The sequence below is a fragment of the Nansenia antarctica genome, assembly GCF_963989245.1.
Source record: "Nansenia antarctica genome assembly, chromosome: 3".
Taxonomy (NCBI): domain Eukaryota; kingdom Metazoa; phylum Chordata; class Actinopteri; order Argentiniformes; family Microstomatidae; genus Nansenia; species Nansenia antarctica.
Genome location: NC_137688.1, coordinates 12,314,505 through 12,335,755, shown reverse-complemented (window position 1 = coordinate 12,335,755; position 21,251 = coordinate 12,314,505). Strand labels below are relative to the sequence as shown.

Here is a 21,251-nt window from a genome sequence, read left to right as displayed (position 1 = left end):
CTGCAGTGACAGGGAGGAAACCACTGTACAATCAAAGGGTTCATGTTCGCAAGCACTTACTGCACAGGTGTGCTGTCACTTAAACAACTCATCACCCCAAAGGACAAACCAGAACCCCAACCCCAACCACCCCCCCCCCCTCCCAAAAAAGCTTATGTCATCATGTCTCTCACTGGAACATGGACCCTCATCAATTATACACACACAGAAGCATTCAGGTTCAATCTTGTTATAACCGCAACCTCAATGGAAAGAGTCAAATTAAATCAAGTTCTTTGGGCTTCATTGACATGGCTGACCGAGGTATGAATACCAGACACATTGTTTTAACAGTCAGCTGTGTTTCAACTTAACACCAGAGAGGACCAGTTCTAGGACTTCTAAAATGACATTATTGATTAACGCTCCTGGTTTCTGGAATATCGTCTTGTTGTAGGTTGCTGCCTGCCTGCCTCTCATTTTTCAATATTTTGTACATTGTTTTTAAATCTATAACACCCAGACAAGTTCCACAAGAAAATCACATGTAGACAGGCCCTACTTTAAGGGAATTAAATTCCCAACTGACTACAAAAAGTGTTCCAATAGGCAGCTGAAGAGATTTTGTCTATAGAGAAATACCAACATTACGGCACATTTGTATGGAAATTATATCTCAGAATAGCTCAAAGTTTACTTACCTGACATTTGTGATCTATAAAACATGTTTGTCCCAGTTTGTTGTCACACATGCATGAAGCACAGGTGAGGGGGATCTGCTGGGGGAATTATTTACATTTTACAGCTACCACACCCTTTGAAACAGTCTGTAAGCAGTTTATAAATGGCTCTGTTCCCTTCGGTTATTCCCTGAACTCTGGTTTTTGACACAGGTAATGACAGCTGGTTTAGCAGTGGTGCCTGGCAGGTGGGCACACCTGTTCAGAAAATGCCTGCAGGTACAGGTGCTTTGGGGGGGTGAGGGAGCAGGGGACCCACAGGGCTAGGTTACCATTTCCTGTGGGCATTAAGAAGATGGTCTGGCTCTGATGGCTGAGGAAAAGAAAAGAAGGGAAAAATAAAACTATAAACTTTCCTCTGAAAAAGCATAAAAAGGAGGAGGGAAATAAAGTGTTCACAGGTGTACGGGACCACAGTACTCCTTCTTCAACAAGTCAACATGTCCCCTCACATGTACACAAGTCAACATGTCCCCTCACATGTACACAAGTCAACATGTCCCCTCACATGTACACAAGTCAACATGTCCCCTCACATGTACACAAGCCAACATGTCCCCTCACATGTACAAGTCAACATGTCCCCTCACATGTACACAAGCCAACATGTCCCCTCACATGTACACAAGTCAACATGTCCCCTCACATGTACAAGTCAACATGTCCCCTCACATGTACACAAGCCAACATGTCCCCTCACATGTACAAGTCAGGCATGTCCCCTCACATGTACAAGTCACACATCTCCTCACATGTACAAGTCAGGCATGTCCCCTCACATGTACAAGTCAACATGTCCCCTCACATGTACAAGTCACACGTCTCCTCACATGTACAAGTCACACGTCCCCTCACATGTACACAAACACACAGTGTCAAGATCCGCAAAGGAAGATGGGGCGGGTCATTTCAATCCTGTTGGATCCATACAGCCAACTCATGCAAGGGTTACCACAGAGGTGGTCTTGACAAAGCTTCACCACATCTTAAGAAAAAGATAAGACATAATACATCCGCTTATTAAAATTGTTCAATTGCAAATGCCTTTAAATCACTCAGAGACAACACAGTTCAGTTATTTCTCCCGTTCACATTGAACAACTGTGAACGACCCCTCTGTGTCTCCGCCCAAACATAACATTGCCCTTTAGTCGCAGGGGAAATGGTATCTGTGCGTTAGATCCCTGAGCTGACCTAGCTCGCCCCAGACATACCGCAGGGTTCAACACAGTGCTTCAACACCTGTCCAGAACAAATTCAAAAAGGATTTCAAAATTGTATAGATATACAGAGCATATAGGTTTAATATCAAACCCATCTTTAGTGATCTTTTGGGTGAGGGAGGGGGGGAAGGGGACAATCCAAAACAGGTTATATTGACTCTTTAATTGTTAGAACGACATCCAATACAATTATTGTCATGTTCTACCCGTTTTAAGGCCACCTTCATGGTGGCATACAGGACAGTACCGTGTGACCATTCAATCAGAAGAGAATCATCTTGGAAGGCAGAGAGTGTAATAGGGTGGTCTGCTGCTCAACATGGGTGAGGGAGCTATGGCTGCCCAAATTGGAATCCAATAATTCTTCTTAAAATACACAGGAAAAGGGTTAAAATACAGTGGGCGGGGATAGGATCGTACAGAGGTGAGTCTGCGTTTTGTCTATTGCACTCACAAGTTAGGCCTCCGGGAAGTCGGAGGGTAACACAGAGAAAGTAATAATAAAAAAAACAAAAAAACGTTTTTGTTTTTCCTCGTCAATTATTTGTAACTTCCCTCACAAAGTACAGGTAGTAATATGAGAGAGTTAGTATTTGATGTAAGGCAGTTTGGTGTTTTGCAGAGAGCCCCGTTACACATCTCTACCCCCGTCCTTTACACAGAGCAGCTAAAAACCACAAGCAAAAAATCCCACAAAAAAAAGAAAAGAAATGAAATCTAACAGCCCTCCAAGTAGACAATTCTAGTGAAGTGTAAAACGTGTAGTTTTTAATATGTAGTAAAATCTCAGTAGGATTTTATCATTTACCTTGTGATTTCATTATATAAATGTAGAGATTCATAATTCATTTCCTCTGTTCTGCCTCCCAAGATGTCTTTATCGGCTATAGCCCAAACAACAGCCAGCCAATCGGACAGCAAGCTGGGCTGTGATAGATCACTAGCCAATCAAACAGCAAGCTGGGTTGTGATAGATCACCAGTTTGTCGGCTGCTCCGCCAATTTCTTCAGTAATAATAAACAAGAGAGATGACTCCTTGAACAGTACCATCAGCTGGGCTTGATTTTCTCCAGTCCTTGTAGAAATCTTGCGTGTCTTTTTTTCAACGTGATATGATGAACATTTACAAAGTGTTCCAACTTGTATGATTTTGTCTCTATTCCCCTGCAACTCCTCTGAATCCCAACTCCTCACTCCGACATCGGTAAAACATTCTGATCTTCTCTGTCAGTCCCATTTCACACAAGGATTCATTCTTTTTCCCTTTTTTGTTTTTAAATGACAAATTCATTTGGAATGGCATTTTCCAGTCTTGAATGGATTTGCTGAGAAACTCATGCAGGGTTGTGCACAGTCACAGTAATGGTGATAAGACTTCTTTTCATTTGAGAGTAACATAATGATGACACTAAAACTTGATATGAAACATATCTGCAAAAAAGGGGGAGGAAGGAGCTATTTGGGGGATAGGAGGGGTTTTCGGGGGGAGGGGAGAGGGGCGCTCTGCAGACGCAGAGGGGTACAGCTGGGAGCTCAGAGCTTCTCTGAGGAAGGGATCCAGATGTAGGGGCCCGACTGTTCCTCGATGATCAGCTTGATTTTGTTGTAGATCTCCTCTAGCGAGTCACCCATTACAATGGCTGTGGAGAGAGGGAGTGAGATGGGAATATTATTAGTACTAAAAGCCTATACTCGTGTTGATTGGGGTTGAAGGGTTGACATATTCTGATCCAAACATTATGATGTAAACAACATCAAATATACAGATGAATCTCTTCAAAACAAAGTAAAATCTTACCTGTGAAAAATTCTCCAAACTCTTGTTCCAGCTTAATCGCCTTGTCGAAGACTTTATTAGCCTGCTCATACGTCTGCCTCTTATTCATCTCCCTGTAAGGAACAGTCACAGTTAGTAGGCATGGTTACTGTAGGCATGGTTACTGTAGGCATGGTTATTGTACAGTTATTGTACAATTACATTTATAAATCAACTACTTCCAGGTAAAATAATATCACCACTGCCATAGGTTACAAAAACTCAAAACTCACATTAGAGCTTCAATGGATTTTGGTTTGATGAAAATTGCGATCGAATAAAGTTGTGCTTGTTGCAGTCGCTTTATAGCATTCCCAGACACATCCAGGATACAGTGTTTTCCCTGCAGGAAGAGGAAGGAGAGAAAGGGGCTTAGTATGAACAAAAATACCACATTCTTCCTTATTTCTAGGCACAGATAAGGCCCTGTATTCATAAATAATGTATTCCTATACAGTTCTGTTCCGTGGATATACTGCAATCATCAGCACTTCAAAGGCCATGTTTCAATTTCAGGCGTTATGTGTGGGGCACAGTGTACTTCTTAGTGATTTGCTTCACACATCTCAGCACAGAAACCTGTGATATCACCCTAAATGGAGTCTTAACAGCAGCATGTTAGTGTGGTGGAGTGTGGGTTGTTCACCCTACCCTCTCGGCCACTGCTCTGACAGACAGGATGCTGGTCCCGTAGAGGTTCTCGTTGAACTGGCCCGCTTCGATGAACTTGTTGTCCTGAATGTCCTTCTCCATCTGCTCTCGTGAGCCCACAAAGTGGTAGTCCTGCCCGTCCATCTCCGTCTCCCGCCTCGGACGAGTCGTGTCTGTGGAGAGAAAGCAACAAACACCTCAGTCAACAGACCGTTAGAGAGGACGCGCTAAAGGCTTTTTCGCCACGGCAGTTCTGTAGGTTGCTACGGTGATGTGATGGGATGGTGGAGCCGAGTTACTCACGAGGAACGCAGGAGCCAAATTTGTGAGGGAACTCTGAGATGAGGTCATCGTTTACTCTGTCTTTCATTGGGCCCAGGATGATCACAGGCCTTGTGTAATGAACTACGAATGAGAGGCGAGAAAACGGGTCAAGAACAAAATGGCTGCGAAAAACACTGGAAGAAAAAACGTTGAACGTTTGTTAAGTCTCAGACCCTTGTCTCAGACGGAGGTGAACACAGATGTTGACTTACTCTCCTGTCGAATCACCGGCTCATAGGAGAGAATTGTGTCTTCCTGGCCCTCTGCAAAGCAAGGAGGAAACAGAATTAGTCTACGGCACGGCTTCTCAGAACCCGGCCCAGCCCATTCCTTGTGTTATGAATACAACACTGTAACAAACCTGTATAAGGCCCGTTGGCAGCTCTGCCAAAGGGAGTTAGCTTTCTTGGTGTTGCGGTTAGCGCGGCCGGTTGGTAAGCGGGATATCGGGGTTCGAGACCCGCTTGGGGCGAGTTACTCTACCCCGACGTTTCGCTACATTTTGGTAATAAATGGAACGTTTTCTATTTTGAAATATATTCATCATTGATCAATAAATCGTTAAGTGACTATACACTGTGAATATACACTGTAGCTGGAGATCATTCACAGCGATCCTGTCCCTATATGAATGTGGTTTTAATGTGGCTTATTTCCCTATCGTTGATGTTGTTGTCATGGCGACGTTAACCGCTAGAGAAAGTGTTGTTGCTGTCGAGTTCACGCATTAACCTTACACCGGAGAATCAGCTCCTAAATCGCAGATACAGAATGTGTCTTATTTTCTCTAACACACAATAACTACAACTAATGTAAATGTAGTTCTAAGAATAAATATGGACTAACTGTCTGAGCCGTGTTTGTATTACAAATCGGATATTTATATGTAATTGCCCACTTACGTAAATGTGGTATTGTTATATGTATGCACTTTAACTTGCAGACACCCCCTCTTAGTTTGTATTAGTTTTCTCTGAACGGTTAAGACAATGATTAGCCGAGCTGTAGTTCACCGTTGGCAAACCAGGCAGCTCACAGGCTGTAATACATCATATGATTGAAATGATTGATCATTTTTATTAGCCTACCTAACTTTTATATATAACAGTATATTTTATGTTTATTGTCTATGTGTTGTGTATCGTCTATTAGCCTATTGGTTTTAAATTGAAATCTACTGAATGCATGATTTTATTGTCTTTTGAAATATTGCGATGTTTATATAATACTCTAATCTTGCTCTTCGCTGAACATTCCGTCACCAATGAGGTGCTGGGCAAGAACAAAAAGCCCTTCTCTGATGCAGAGGTAGTTAAGGAGTGTTTGGATGGGATAGTTGGGGCTATGTTTGAGGGAAAGGAGAAACAGGAGATATCAGAGAAACTCAAGCAAATACCATTATCCAACTGCACGTCGACCAGGAGAACAGAGTTAGTTGTGGATGACCTAGTAAAGCAGTTAACTGGTGATATCAAGAACACACAGTGCATTTCACTTGCTGTGGATGAGTCAATAGACAGCCCTGACAAAGCCCAGCTATATGTGTCTGTGTCAGATAGGCCTATTAAAGCAAGGTCAAGGGGGAATTCTGTGAAGGCTTACTGGGCCTGACCCACTCCATAGCCACACTAGAGGAGAGGACATTTATGAAGCCATCATGATCTTCTGGACAAAGATGGTTCCAGCAGCAAATTTGCAGCAGCTTGACCAATGAACATTTGGATCAGTGTCTTCGTCTGGCAATCACACCTTTTGTGCCGAGGTTCAAGCTAATTATTGCAGGTAAACAATCCCACTAGGCTCGAATGTATTTGGACTATCTTGACTGTATGTTGCTTAAAAGTTATAAGTGAGCTGATTAAATGTTATTTTGTTATCACCAGTTGTTCTGGACCTCTGACCTTGAATAAAAATCAGATGCGGCCCTTTGAGTAATACGTTTGCGAACCCCTGGTCTAAGGTATGGGTCTTAACCATATTAATCCCATAATTAGGAGACGTGGTAGGTTTTAGTGGTGGGAGAGAGAGAGGCATGTTCTAATGTACTCTTTTCATGCGATAACATTTTTCACAACAGCACATGAAAGAGGACTGAGCTACGTAGTATCAAATAACCTCCTCTAGCTCACCACAGAGGACACAAATAAAAACAGTCCAGATTTAAGACATGCAGCATGCTTTTCATTTAGGTGAACTGTGTGTGTGTGTGTGTGGGGGGGGGGGGGCGGGGGATAAGAAAAAAGAAAACAAGAAGAAGCGGGAAGTAAAGATCACTCACTTGAGCTGCTTTCACTGTCGCTGGTGTTGGACGTCAGGCATTCTGGAAGGAAAAGAAAATGTTTAGGTTGCAGATACGGGCTAGTTCAAAGCTGTTCAGCACAGGCACATAAAAAAAATAAATTCCCTTGGTTTTCATTATGGTGAAAAAAATACATATTATGTTCACCAGTCCGTGCGCATCAGGGAAAATAAGCAAATCCCCACTCCCTCCACAAATAACCCAGGAAAAGCAGAAACAGCAGAAACAGAAAAGGAGAGTTGTTCTCGGCCCCAGCGTTGCCCTATATGGGGAAGTGGTTGGAGGTGCCAGCAATAGGAAACTAAGTGTTTCCGTGTTTCCGTTAACTAAGTCCCAATTGGCCCTCCGTTCCCTTGCCAGCGTTTCCTATGGTGGGTTCTGTGTGTGTGTGTGTGTGTGTGTGTGTGTGTGTGTGTCAGCAGATACAGTGTCAGGGACAAGCCAAAGAAAACAGTGGCGTTTGGTCCGTTACATCAGGAGGTGTGGGGGGCAGACTCATAGAGGAGGAGGAGGGGGGGGGCAGCATTGCACACTAAGAATAGCAGAACCCTGTTCAGTGGAGGAGATGTACAAGGTTTCTTCAAGTAATCATTGTCTAACAATGTCCTACTAAACCTTTATAGTCTGAGCCCTTTAGGGGGATCAAGACAATGTCTAATGCTTTGCTCTTTGAGCTAAACAATGTGCTTTTGTCTGTGTGTCTGTTACCTGTGAGCATATCAGGTGCTTGTGTTTGTGCATTGTGTATGTATGTATGTGTGTGTGTGTGTGTGTGCGTCGTAAGCACCTGTGTGTGTGAGTTTTCCTTTGTTAGTGTATGTGTGTGGTGCAGTCATTGCCAGCTGAGTCTGCATTGCATCGATTGTTTTTTGTTTGTTTTGTTTGTTGCTGTGAACTCAGGGGACAGCTGCTTGACACAGTACAACCACACACTTACTCAAACTCTTTGATCCATAAAAGTCATCGCTTAACCCTGGGAAGTCCTAGAGGTCCCGACAGGTGAGAGCGAGCAGAAACGAAGAGAAGAGAAGAGAGTCGACAGGAAGAAGAAGAGGTTAGTGAGAGCCGGGGACAGGCTGAGAGAGAGAGAGAGAGAGAGAGAGAGAGAGAGAGAGACAGAGAGAGAGAGAGAGAGAGAGAGAGGAGGAGGAGGAAAGGTGCTGTGTGCTGCTCGCCTTGCGGGCAGGCAGGCAGGGAGGGAGGGGGGGCCCACCAACACAAGACACTGCTGTGCTCATTAAGCTTTAGCTCCACTTTACTCCCAGTAAGCCATGGCCTTTCAATTACAACAGCCAGCCGATCCCATTAAGAATGGGATTTGGACTTGTTAGTGTTAAAAGGTTTTTAGTGCTGCAGTCCAGTTAATGAGTGTCTTGTTCTGAGGGTCAGTAACTAGGATATGGACTGGGACTAACAGCCGGGCCTGGGACCCTGGAGCAGCACAGCATTACTGTGTTAGTGGAGCCACACGCACGCACGCACGCACACGCACACACACACACACACACTCACACACACACACACACACACACGCACGTCTCCGCACACACGCACACACACACACACGCACACACACACACACACATCCACACACCACACACCACACACCTGCCTGCAGCACACACCTTGAGTCTCCAGTAGAGGACAGACAGACAGACAGACAGACACCAGAGAGAGACTAAACCCTGACCCCCCCTCCCCGGGGTGTAGGTCCTCTCTGGGTCAGAGTGGGTGACAGAGGGAGGGGGCCAGCAGCCACTGCCCTCTCCCAGAGGTGAGCGTCCACAGAGACATGAAGTTGAGAGAAGGATGAAGCATGAAAGGAAAGCGCGAAAAACCCTGTTTATCTAGCGGTCGCTCTCTATCACACACAGGTACTCACGTTCAGACTCCACCAACTCCTGCACAATATTCTCCTTGCTCTTGTAAAACGGGAACTTGCGTGAGAGGTTGAAGCTTTTTTTGCGCTTTACTTTGATTGGCTGCTTGGAGATGTGCAGATGGAGGGAGGGGAGCGATGAAACAAAAACAGAACAGAATGGTTTTCAATGAGGAGGACACCAAACACACGCATGCAAAACTAAATCAAAACAGAAATGGATGCAAAACGAAAATAATGAACAACAAAATATGCGGCAAATAACCAGGGTGAAATGAATGGAACATTAATTCAATGCAAAGGGAAGATGCTTCATCCATTTTGGATCCTAATTGAATAAGTATTTGTCTTCTTATGGTAACCTGTTATCAAAAGGTCTGTGAATAACTGTGGCAAACAAGAATATCACGTGATAGATTTGGCCAATTCATATTTTCACAATGAGAAAACCTAACATTTGGTAAAAAAAACAACTGAGTTTCTGATTTTCGGATATCACACAGCAATAACTACGCCGTAAATATTGCAAATGGTCCAAATGTAGCCAGGCACAGTTAGGTGTCTTTAGCTAGGGGTCCTTAGCTAGGGGTCGTTAGCTAGGTGTCCTTAGCTAGATGTCCTCTTAGCAGTGGGTGACTGTCTGTACTGGGTAACATGAGCCTGTCTGACTGTGTTCAGGTGCCTGCTCCTGTTCCCACACTCTGGGGAAGTGGGTCAGCTCCCTGGTCCCCAGGAGAGACAGACACAGGAGGAGGAGAGGAGGAGGACAGGAGAGAAGAGAGGGTGGAGCCCTCCCAGTCCCAGCTTACCCTGTTGGATTCGATCATGCCCGTCCTGGCGTGGAACTTGACCGTTTTTAACCTTGCGCGCTCTTTCTTCTCCACCCTGTACGGAAACAAAAATACATGTTTTAAAGCGTCTCTCGTGGGTGGGCCACGTTGGACTACACCACAGAGAGAGAGAGAGAGAGAGAGAGAGAGAGAGAGAGAGAGAGGGCAGCGTGAGGAGGACGTACCTTTTCTTGCTCGGGATGACCCCGATCTGCTCGCTCTCCCCGTGGGGCGTGACCAACCGCGCCTGCCACCACTCGTCATCGGAGGCGTTGATGACATGCAAGATGTCCCCGTAGGAGAAGCTCAGGCCCTGGCTAGGCAGGCAGCTGTCCCTGGTCCGGTCGTAGTCAAACAGAGCTCTGGAGGGAGGGAGAGAGAGGGAGGGAGGGATAGAGAGGGAGAGAGAGGGAGGGAGGGATAGAGAGGGAGAGAGAGAGAGAGAGAGAGAGGGGAGGAGGGAGGGAGGGAGGGAGAGGGAGAAAGGGAGGGAGGGAGGGAAGGGGAGAGGTTAGTGTCGCTCACACAAACATTCCTATACATAAGACTTTACATACCTCACTATATGGTGTGCTAGTGACAGGTTAGCATGCTTGTAAAAACCGCCGTTCACTGAAAAACAGATTCCTTTGTTGCCACATTCTTCCCGGAGAGACGGACACAAACAGACAGACACAGTGTCTGTACCCTGTCAGACCTGTAAACCCAACGCCGTTTTAAGAAGGGAGAAATACCTGCTCTGCAGGTTCCTTTGGCAGCTAACCCACCACGTCTATGTGAAGGCCACTGTGAGGTCCAGTGCGGGGGGTTGCCAGCGCCGACAGACCTACACTCTCCTCTTCTGACCGCCTGGTGGATGCAACTGACCTGCTGTGGGCCTAACCCTAACACAATCACTTCCTGAAGAGGAGTGCTGACAGGTACATAGTGTGTGTGTGTGTGTGTGTGTGTGTGTGTGTGTGTGTGTGTCTGTGTTGTTGGGAGTGTGTGTATGTGTGTGTCTGTGTTGTTGGGAGTGTGTGTGTGTGTGCCCGTGAGCACCTGAGAAGCGTCTTCCTAACATTCCAGAAGCTAGGCAGAGGGGAGGCAGGCAGGGAGGGAGGGAGGGAGGCAGGAAGGCAGGGAGGGAGGGAGGCAGGAAGGCAGGGGGGGAGGGAGGAGGGGAGACAGGGAGGGAGGCAGGGAGGGAGGCAGGCAGGGAGGCAGGCAGGGAGGGAGGGAGGCAGGAGGGGAGACAGGGAGGGAGGGAGGGGGGGGGAGGGAGTCTGTGTCTGCTGCAGAGGGCTGAGGGGACAGCCTCCCCCACATCTCCCCCCCATAGCTGTGTGCTTACTCACCCACTCAGCCCTACACAGAGAGACGCTGGGCTTGGCGTGACTCAGGAGCTGGTCTTAAGAGGGGCCTCAGGTCAGTCAGACTGGCTCACACTCTAGTCTGCGGGCGGCCCAACAAGGCACAGTGTGGAACGGCCTGCCTGACAAGACCGCCTGTCCCTGCCTTAAGACACCAGACGGGTTTCATCCCGAATTCGAGACGCAATTCAAACACTCGCAAAACACGAGGGGAATATAAGCCATATCTAAATGGTGTTTATAGTGACACCCTATATATATCTGCCATTAGTAGAGCACTACAGCACTGGGCTTAAACTACAGCCTGCCAACAGGACAGTACTTGTTGGGATTCAGTGTTCCATCATTATTTTCACCTTGACCCCTGTGTGACTGACCCCTGACTGACCCCTGTGTGCACATCCTGACTGAATATGTACCCCCACCCTGACTGACCCCTATGAGCCCACCCTGATTGACACCTGCTGCACCTCCTGAACCAGAACCAGGTTCCATACGATCTGGCAACAAGCCCCAAACGTGTGTTAGCATGTAGGGTAACACTAGGCTGTCCCCGGCCCTGTCCCCAGCACAGACACCTGTCACACGTGGTCACATGACGCGGTACAACCACCCCGCAATGGGAAAACGCTGGCTCAGCACGTTCAACGAGCACGCAGCTTTTGTTAATCTGATCATCTGATGATAAAACTATGCTGCTGATACGGTTCTTGGAACCAGAAAAAAAAAATCATGCAGCATGACGTGTTTATATCTAGATATTGATTACAAAAAGTCTACAGTCAGCAAATGTTAAATATATATATTTAGTGTGCTTGCAATTTACGTGAGGCGGGCTTATCGCCATCTGTGTACACCCGGTTTGTACAGTATGTGAAAGTGGAAGGTGTGTGTGTGTGTGTTTACTCAGTGTGTGTGCTCTGTGTACTGTGTGTATGTGTGTATGTACTTTGTGTGTGTGTGTGTGTGTGTGTTAGTACCTGACGTAGAGGGAGCGTTTCTCGCTGGTGCGCAGGGAGCCAGACCCCGAGCTCATACTGCTGTTCATCATCTGCTCCCGCAGGTCGTGGATCTTCGACTCGAAGCGGCTGTACTCTGCAGACACACACACACACACACACACACACACACACACTGGTCAACCTCCCCGGAGTGGCCATCGCAACACACTTCAGTTCCCACATTTCACATACACACACGTGTTATCGCCGCACACGTCCATGACCTGGATCTACCTGCCCCCCCCCTCGGCCCCGTGTCTCCTGGGCTAGTCAGTGTTTAAGGCTCGGCGGCGCTCCGGTGAGTGTGTGTGTGGGGAGGCGAGGTTCAGCCGCTCGTTGCAGACTGATTAATGACCCGAGGAACAGACGGAGCTTCGTCGTGTATCTGCCTCACACATCCACTAATATCTCCTGTCAGGTAATTAATTATGCAGATTAATTAAGTTCAACATGGACTGCTTAGCGTGGTAAAAAAAAAGAAGAAAAAAAAAGAGAGAGAGAGAGAAAGAGAGGAAAAAAATATTAAAAGGCCTCTGACAAATTTGAACGCATGACCATTTGTCATGGCGTATAAATCCACTTCCTGCTCAGGGCTGAGGGACGGTGAGTTATGGAGCCACCTGAGACTCCTCATTAGACATGCACTCATTAGCAGTTCACTGTGGAAGGCTGCTGGAACAAGCTAGGCAAGCAACCCACTGAATAATACACACACACACACACACACACACGGCAATGAAACCAAACCACCCAACTGAGGCAGCTAGAAAAACAAGTAGTTAAGTGACGACAGCACCTGAGGAACACAGGGAGCACGGCGGCTTGAACAGAGTCCCTGAACATTTTGCGTTAGCCTGACTAAGCTAAGAGAAGATAAGACAAGAGAAGATAAATAAAACACTGGTTCTAACAGTGTACAGCACGTAACAATAGTGTAACATGGGTTGGCTCCACATTAACATGTTGCACCATAGAGCCTATGATTCAGACCATCATTCAGCCTGTCATTCAACCTCTCATTCATTTCTGTGACTCAGCCAACCCACTGTATGTACGGCCTTGACTAAATACCATGGCTGTGATGTCACCATTGTCAACAAACTAGCCAAGATGAAACACAGAAGTCATAGCAATTCAAACAAACAAACAAGTAACTTTGTTTCACTTTCAAATAAAACACCTCTCTCTCTCTCTCCGTGCTTCCTGCGAGGGGAGCTGCTCAGCTCCAAAGACCCGGTGGTTTTTACTCACCTTATAAATCAGTCATCACCTGCCTGGAACCACTTTCCCTTTCCAGAGAAGGAATCATAGATCAAAGTCCACGTATCGTGTCTCATAAAAGCCAAAGGTAAACCACCCAAAAATAAACAACCGCTCTGCCGATGGTGATTTAGGCGACTCCCGAAAAACCCGGCCAGGTGTTAAAAACAAAAACAACTTTCTCTCTTTCTCTCTCAGGCCCACCGACTCAAAGCGTCCCCCCAGCCGAAACCCGGAGATGAATCAAAGCAAACACAAACCGCGCCCCAGGCCTGTTGTGCAGTCTCTCCGCCCTGCTGTCTCTCTCTCTCTCAAGGGTTAACAATACAGGGGAATGACACAGCAAGGTGAGCCGTGGTAACACGACACCACCTGCCTGTAACCAGGGGCAACGCCCCGGCACTATCAGGAGCGGCAGGGCAGCGTATGCGGAAGCAGCGGAGCAGACTAGTCCGCTCGAGGAGGAGAGCGACAATGGGAGCGGGTTATACAAGGGGTTATAAGACAAACAACTGTAAAATGAGAAGAGAGGCCGAGACAATTCAGTGTTCTACTTCACGAGTCACGACACAACGAACACAATAGCACCGCCACTTATGTGAGACTGAGTCTGAGGAGGGAGACAGTGGTGGGTTGTGGGAGGTATTAGCCCTCGCTGCTACAGGTCTGTGGAGAGTAGATAAGACAGATAGTAGATTTTATTGAACAACGCACATGCCCAAATGCACTACTGCCTGAAAAATGGGAAAAAGGTGCTCACCCTAGGACCTTAGAAGTCTTGGGAAAACGTTCCCTTATCCTCTCAGACACGTCAGAGAGAACGTCATACCGGGAAGTATCCAAGAGCACAAGGATGTTTCTCACTACACTTTTTTTCATAGCACTCTCTATAATCATCACCACCACCACTACTACTACTACTAGGCCTACCAGCTCCAACATGGAGCCTGGAAGGAGCAGGACCACCCTGCAGCCTGCGGACCACCTCCAGCTGCCTGCTGGGGCCCCACCAGGGACCTCATGGAACAACAGCAGAGGAAACAGCTGTGGTCTGCCGCAGAGCAGGGGAGAGAGGGAGAGAGGGAGAGAGAGAGAGGGAGAGAGAGAGAGAGAGAGAGAGAGAGGGAGAGAGGGAGAGAGTAGACAGCCTGGCTTTCCAAAGGGATCGAAACGCAACCCGATGAGTACACTCAGTAACCAGAGTCAACACGTAGGGACGACAACCTTCAGTCTACGGCGGCGCGACCAAGCACCACACACTGACTGTGGTTAATATCAAATACGATAGAAGACTTAGTAGTTTCACTGTTTGGACTGACCCTTCAGGAAGACGAGAGGAAGACAGTAAAAAAGAATCTGGGTCATTTCTGCGTCTTGCACTCATACTGCTTGCCCTCATTAGTCGCACTGCCTTTTTAATTCCGGGGGTGGGCTGCTTCCCTCTTGATCCAGTTACGCAACGTCATAGGTATGTTGTGTTTATAACAGGGGTGTTAGTCTGGGTTGGGACCGTTGGGCAACGAGGACATTGTAAACCCAAGCTTTGCTCTGTCACTGAAGTGTCCTGTGATGAGGGTTGAGCAGGGGTGAAGAGGTCGATTGTAATTCCACCCCAGAGAGGGACAGAGGGACGGGGGGGGGGGGGCATGAGAGCCACATCTACACAGCCCTTCACTACACACAATCCAGAGTCAGAGTGAGGTCTGGTGGCGTTCCAGTGGGCCAACACATGAAAGGGAGGACCTCCAGAGCCTCCAACAGCTCATGTCGTCTTCAGTGCTGGCCTTCCATCAGAGACCCCCCCCCCACACCATCCGCGGGGAGGAGCCCAGGCACCATGCCCAGCGTGAACCAGCATTCACACTCCAGTCACCCCCCCGCCCCCCCGACTGTCTTCTACAGCGGACACCGGACTAGGGCTGCGGTCCCTCCTGCACAGAGGCCGGGCCGTGGACTGAGGACATGTCATGGCTCATGGCAGAGCTTAGGATGCCAGCAGAGCCGTTGGCTGGAGATCTTAGAGCGCTCTGTGGGGAAGCAGGAAGTCAATCATTTGCCAACGCTCTCGCCTCGTCTGTTAGGCTGGTTAAGCATTGCCTTGCTCTCAACAGACACGTAACCGTGTGGTGTCCTTCACTGTCCCGCAGAGGTGAAGAGAGGCGCAAATACTATAAAGGCAACATTGTGTTGTGGTCACCTGAGGCGTTTCAAACAAGAGTTCACTTCAGCAATGTACAAGATGTCGCTCGACTCCTGTGGTTGGTGACACTGCACGAGCTTGAGAACAGACTGACAGCAGTTACAACAGGGGAGGTACGGGAGGCGACCTGAGGCGTTTCAAACAAGACGTCACTTCAGAAATGTACATACAAGATGTCGCACGACTCCCGTGGGATGGTGACACTGCACAAGCTTGAGAACAGACTGACAGCAGTTTACAACAGGGGAGGTAGGGGGAGGCATCACATCCACAATTGTTCTGGAAAGATCCCCCCCTGCTGTGCTCGGTGGCAAGCCTAGAGGGCCTCTGGCATAACTGCTTCCTGAGTCGGGATCCAATTCTAATTCAATGAGCTATTCTAGCTTCAATTATCTGACCGTAGTTTCCGAAAAGAAAAGTCAGTTCCTCAGGTTTTAGACCATTCCTCCTCAGGTTTTATTTGGAGGAATATCAGGAATATGAGGGGAGAACAAGCTACAACTTATACTCCCACATTCCTCTCGTTCTCAGAGCTAAGGACGGAGGTGAGACCGAAAGCTCATAAAATCCATTCATTGTTGTGTAACAGCGTGCATGCATTTCTATGTAAAGAATTCCATAGAGGTCTCACAACAAGTAAGGGGCTATCTCTCCAGATAACCCTGTGTAAGCCTGAGCCTATTGGTTGATTCCCTTCTGTAAAGGGTTGTTCAAGGAATGACAGATAAAAGTGACAATATCAGCCTATACTGTTTAGCCTAAGTCAACATGAAATGCAATGACACGTAAGCCTACAATGAAATGCAATGACACGTAAGCCTACAATGAAATGCAGTCCACTTTTCGGTCAACACTTTACCTTGCACCGCCTTAGGAGGATTCTAAGAGACTTCTGTACAAGTGTGCATGGGGACAATGAGCCTACAGGTTGGAGCATGATGCAATCATGAATGATGAATGGTCTTTATTGTCATTGCTATCATCCCATAAAGAAAGTCTACTTCCTTGAAGAGGTCAATTCCTGAACTAACAGAAAACCACCATGCACCTGTTTTGACCACACCTCACCGACAGTACTGAACACAAATGTGACTGATCCCTCCTAAAGACCTCTTCATCCCCGCAACCCCCCCTGTACAGTTTCTCCACTGTAAAAAGCCCCTGGTCCTAAGCATAAATGACATTTTCTTATGATGACTGATGTAATAGATGCTTCACGTTGTACTTAGACAAATGTATTGGTTGTAAGTCGCTTTGGATAAAAGGCGTCTGCTAAATGTCTAAAATGTTAATGTGAAATGAGCAAAGATGCCTTTTAGTAAGAGCTCCAAATCAGACAAGGACTTCCGAGAGCACAGACTGTACTAAGACTGTCTAATCTGGGCCCAGGCTACTTATCAACTTATGACAGATGGCGGCTCAGAAAGATTGTGGCTCAGAAAAGATTGGTGTGTGCTGGTGGTAACATCACTATATTGTCAGGTGCAAAATATAAAAAATAACAAGCCTCCTAAACTAAAGCTAAACCTAAAGTGGTCTCTTATCCAGATCGCAGATTTTTAAAAATATATATATTTTATTAAACATATTATTGCAATTCTAGTGGCTGTGGCTAAGAAGCACTTAAACTCTCATGGTTAGTTGGTCCTAAACCTCCTCCCAGTCCATGACCCCTAGTCCTGAAATGGACCAAGACAACCTGATGAACACCAAACCAGGCAAACGAACCTTACTGAACCAAACGTTGAAGCCTGTCACTTCATTGACTAATACCAACTCCAATCAATCTACCTCCACACTGATCCACTGATCTACCTCCACACTGATCCCACAGATCTACCTCCACACTGATCAACACAGATCTACCTCCACACTGATCTACCTCCACACTGGTCCACAGATCTACCTCCACACTGTACCACAGATCTACCTCCACACTGATCCACCACAGATCTACCTCCACACTGATCCACAGATCTACCTCCACACTGATCCACAGATCTACCTCCACACTGATCCACAGATCTACCTCCACACTGATCCACAGATCTGCCTCCACACTGATCCACAGATCTACCTCCACACTGATCCACAGATCTACCTCCACACTGATCCACAGATCTACCTCCACACTGATCCACAGATCTACCTCCACACTGATCCACAGATCTGCCTCCACACTGATCCACAGATCTACCTCCACACTGATCCTAACACCGGGCTTAGTTAGTTGGGCTAAGAATAGCAGCTGGGTTACCTTCTCCTGGGGTGCTAACCCAGGTCCAGCTCGGTGTCTTTGGTTTTGACAGAAATGTTGAGCTCGTTGTCTTTGGTTTAGACAGAAATGTTTAGCTCGGTGTCTTGGTTTAAGACAGAAATGTTTAGCTCGGTGTCTTGGTTTAAGACAGAAATGTTGAGCTCGGTGTCTAAACCCCAGGCTCAGCTCGGTGTCTTTGGGTTCAGGACGACACGATAACAAGGCGACATAAAGCTAACATGCTACGAGCTAACAGACAGCTTACACCCCCACCACCACCCACCTTAGCAACAAACGTTACCATTTACATGAGTAACAATGTCCTCTCGTTGTATGTCTGTCGTGGTGGTTTGTTTCCACTGTGACTGTATAATCTCCTCCCACCACCTCATTCCTGGAGAAAAAAAAGAAATAGCCGCCTAACCCCCATACATTTTTTCTTCTCCCAAAGCCAAGCCGAACTGTTTCCGAGTTGAATGAATCCCTCACCTCTGTGTTCAGCCTCGGTGTTCAGGTTTCAGAGTCACTTCTCAGCCCCTTTTACAGCTCATAACATCCAGCCGACAGGGAGTTCATGCGGCTTCTGGGTGAGGATATTCACGCCCATCCCCCACATCCACAAGTTCAAAAGTTCCTCTGCTTTTCCACCTTTTTTTCTTCCCCTTTGCTATAATCTCCTCCCGCGGTCTGCAGACAGCTCTGACTCCTGACTTGTCTTTGTTTCCTTTCGCCTCTCCGTGTTCACGGACACGGAGACACCCGACACGGGGACTTGGAGTCGAAAACGGGGGGGGGACAACAGCCTTCTCTAAGCCCAGCCTAGTTGAGTCTCTCTAGTCTACACACTTCACTCTAGGAGCGAACGTACTAGGCAGGCGCCCCTGAACCTGAATCCCATAACAGCCCAGGCAGCCAATCAGCCACCACACAGCGCTGCTGTCCTCATTTATTACAGAAGCTTCCTTCCTTCCAGAGAGGCCAGGCCAGGTAGCTGCTGCCTGCTGACTGTCTGCATATAATAAGACTGCAGTGGCCACTGCAGCAGCAGCAAGAAATGCATAATGTTTTTTTGCAAAATTCTGACTCTGCGTTTTATTGTTAAAAGAAAGTGGGTGTGAAAACCTCTCTGTGACAATCTGGACGTGAGATCTTTGAGGTTGTGAATTCAAATTCTATGGTTCCCAACCAAGTTTGCTCAACCTCATCACCTAATGGTCAACCCATCACCTAATGGTCAACCTATCACCTAACGGTCAACCTCTTCACCTAACGGTCAACCTCTTCACCTAATGGTCAACCTATCACCTAATGGTCAACCTATCACCTAATGGTCAACCTATCACCTAATGGTCAACCAATCACCTAATGGTCAACCTATCACCTAATGGTCAACCTATCACCTAACGGTCAACCTATCACCTAACGGTCAACCTCTTCACCTAATGGTCAACCTATCACCTAACGGTCAACCTCTTCATCTAACGGTCAACCTATCACCTAATAAACACGTGTTTAACCACCCCTGATCATCAGAGCGCCGCTCTGTCCTCAGTAAAATCAACATGGTTATTCAGCCCATCTTTTCCACAGCATAAAGAGCAACATGAGGAGAATAAAAGTGGAGAATGACTTGCTCATGCAGTTGCTTACCCTGTTATTGTATATAGAAGTACTAACTATGCACTGACATAAAGTGGTGTTTGAATGAAGAGTATCTGTAAAGACTGGTATGTAAAAGTGTGTGTTTGTGTGAGCAAAGAGGAGAGGTACAGAGAGCCTCAGGCGGACCCCTACCTTCAGGCCGGTACTGGGCTATGATGGTGACGGTCTGGCCAGCCCTCTTCAGCGCCGCGGCCGCCTGTTCGTGGGTGGCGTTCCGCAGGTTGACCCCGTTCACCTGTTACACACACACACACACCCACACACACACACACGCACGCACACGCACGCACGCACCCACACACGCACGCATGCCCCCACACACACGCACGCACCCACACACACACGCATGCCCCCACACACACGCACACACACACACACACACGCACACACACACACACACACACACACACACACACACACACACACACACACACACACAGGGCAGAGACTTAGCCATAGTAGAGCCCAGGTGACAGGTTGATGGCCCAACTCATTGAGATCTACTAGGGAACGATGCTATCTGTGACGGGGAGCCGTGGCTATCTATCTAGGAGGAGCAGGGAGCCTCTACCCTCTCTGAGAGGTTCACCAGCTGGATGATTTGATTTCAATCAGTGGAGGTATGACCTTGCCATGATGAAAAGTCTCGGGAATGGAAAATTGCTGGCTCAAAATCCCAGGAGGGACATTCAGCAGATGTGTGCTGCGGAATGGTACTTACAGTATCTGTCATCAGGGGAGGGGGGGGCTTGTGTGAGCTATAAGAGATTATTTGTTTAAATGAGATGTATATGACCTTGACTGCCAAGGTAACTTGATGGTCCATATCATTTTTATTCCCCTACCTCTCTTCTTAATAATTTCTAACCCCTGTATGTCAACTCTTCACTCAATGTTTAGTGGTAAAAATATGATGAAAATACTGAAGCTGTATGTCATTAAGAAATCCACCCTGCTATTTGGTTTAAGAGAAGGGCTAGGGGTAAGGGCCGGTTTATGCTGCAAGCGTCAACCTCAGCAGCGCGTGTGCGTTTAATTTCGGCGCCCGTGTTAACGGGTTAGAGCAGCCGTACAGCCTGCGGCACGCCAGCTAGAGAGTCGGACTCTCGCCTATTTTTTCCCCGCGCGTGCAAAGGCAAAACTCTACGTACAAAGACAGGGCTGGCAGTAGCAGCTTCCACAGTCAGAGCCGCAGGAGACACGCAGCAGCCGGTGTGGAAGCCGCAACAGTGAGAGCCGTTGCAGTTCCACTGCACAACTCACGCCGGGGTTGACGCTTGCGGTGTAAACTTAGCCCCGGGGTCATCACTGAGAACGGGTCTGAACGCGGCGCCCTGGGTGGGTGGGTCAGTGAGCTAGGGAGACCTGGGTGGGTGGGTCAGTGAGCTAGGGAGACCTGGGTGGGTGGGTCAGTGAGCTAGGGAGACCTGGGTGGGTGGGTCAGTGAGCTAGGGAGACCTGGGTGGGTGGGTCAGTGAGCTAGGGAGACCGGAGGTACTGACCGAGAGGATGCGGTCACCCCTCCTCAGCTCTCCGCTCAGGTCGGCCGGCCCGCCCGCCAGGATGAAGGAGACGAAGATGCCCTCTCCGTCCTCGCCTCCCACGATGTTGAAGCCCAGGCCCGTGGAGCCCTTGTGGAGCAGAACCTTACGCGGCTCCCTGCCAAACAGAGCCACAGCGTCAGGACGCGGGGCGGGACTGGGAGCACAGGACAGAGACAGAGACAGACAGAGAGAGAGACAGAGACAGACAGACAGACAGACAGACAGAGGGTAAA

The 21,251-nt window shown here is 47.8% G+C and overlaps 1 protein-coding gene across 1 annotated transcript in view; it reads right to left on the bottom strand.

Moving 5' to 3' along the window:
* Positions 1-265: 265 nt before the first annotated feature.
* The window catches only part of dlg3 (discs, large homolog 3), an 87,300-nt gene continuing 66,314 nt past the window's right edge, over positions 266-21,251 (bottom strand). Inside the window, exons 12-24 of the mRNA XM_080526433.1 lie at positions 20,977-21,172; positions 19,607-19,709; positions 12,075-12,189; positions 9,928-10,104; positions 9,722-9,797; positions 8,916-9,015; positions 7,013-7,054; positions 4,947-4,997; positions 4,714-4,815; positions 4,411-4,583; positions 3,993-4,102; positions 3,742-3,833; positions 266-3,583 (exon numbers count right to left, since the gene is read on the bottom strand). Coding sequence (XP_080382559.1) covers positions 3,477-3,583; positions 3,742-3,833; positions 3,993-4,102; positions 4,411-4,583; positions 4,714-4,815; positions 4,947-4,997; positions 7,013-7,054; positions 8,916-9,015; positions 9,722-9,797; positions 9,928-10,104; positions 12,075-12,189; positions 19,607-19,709; positions 20,977-21,172 — 1,444 coding nt within the window. The 3' untranslated portion in view covers positions 266-3,476. The remainder of the gene's footprint in view (positions 3,584-3,741; positions 3,834-3,992; positions 4,103-4,410; positions 4,584-4,713; positions 4,816-4,946; positions 4,998-7,012; positions 7,055-8,915; positions 9,016-9,721; positions 9,798-9,927; positions 10,105-12,074; positions 12,190-19,606; positions 19,710-20,976; positions 21,173-21,251) is intronic.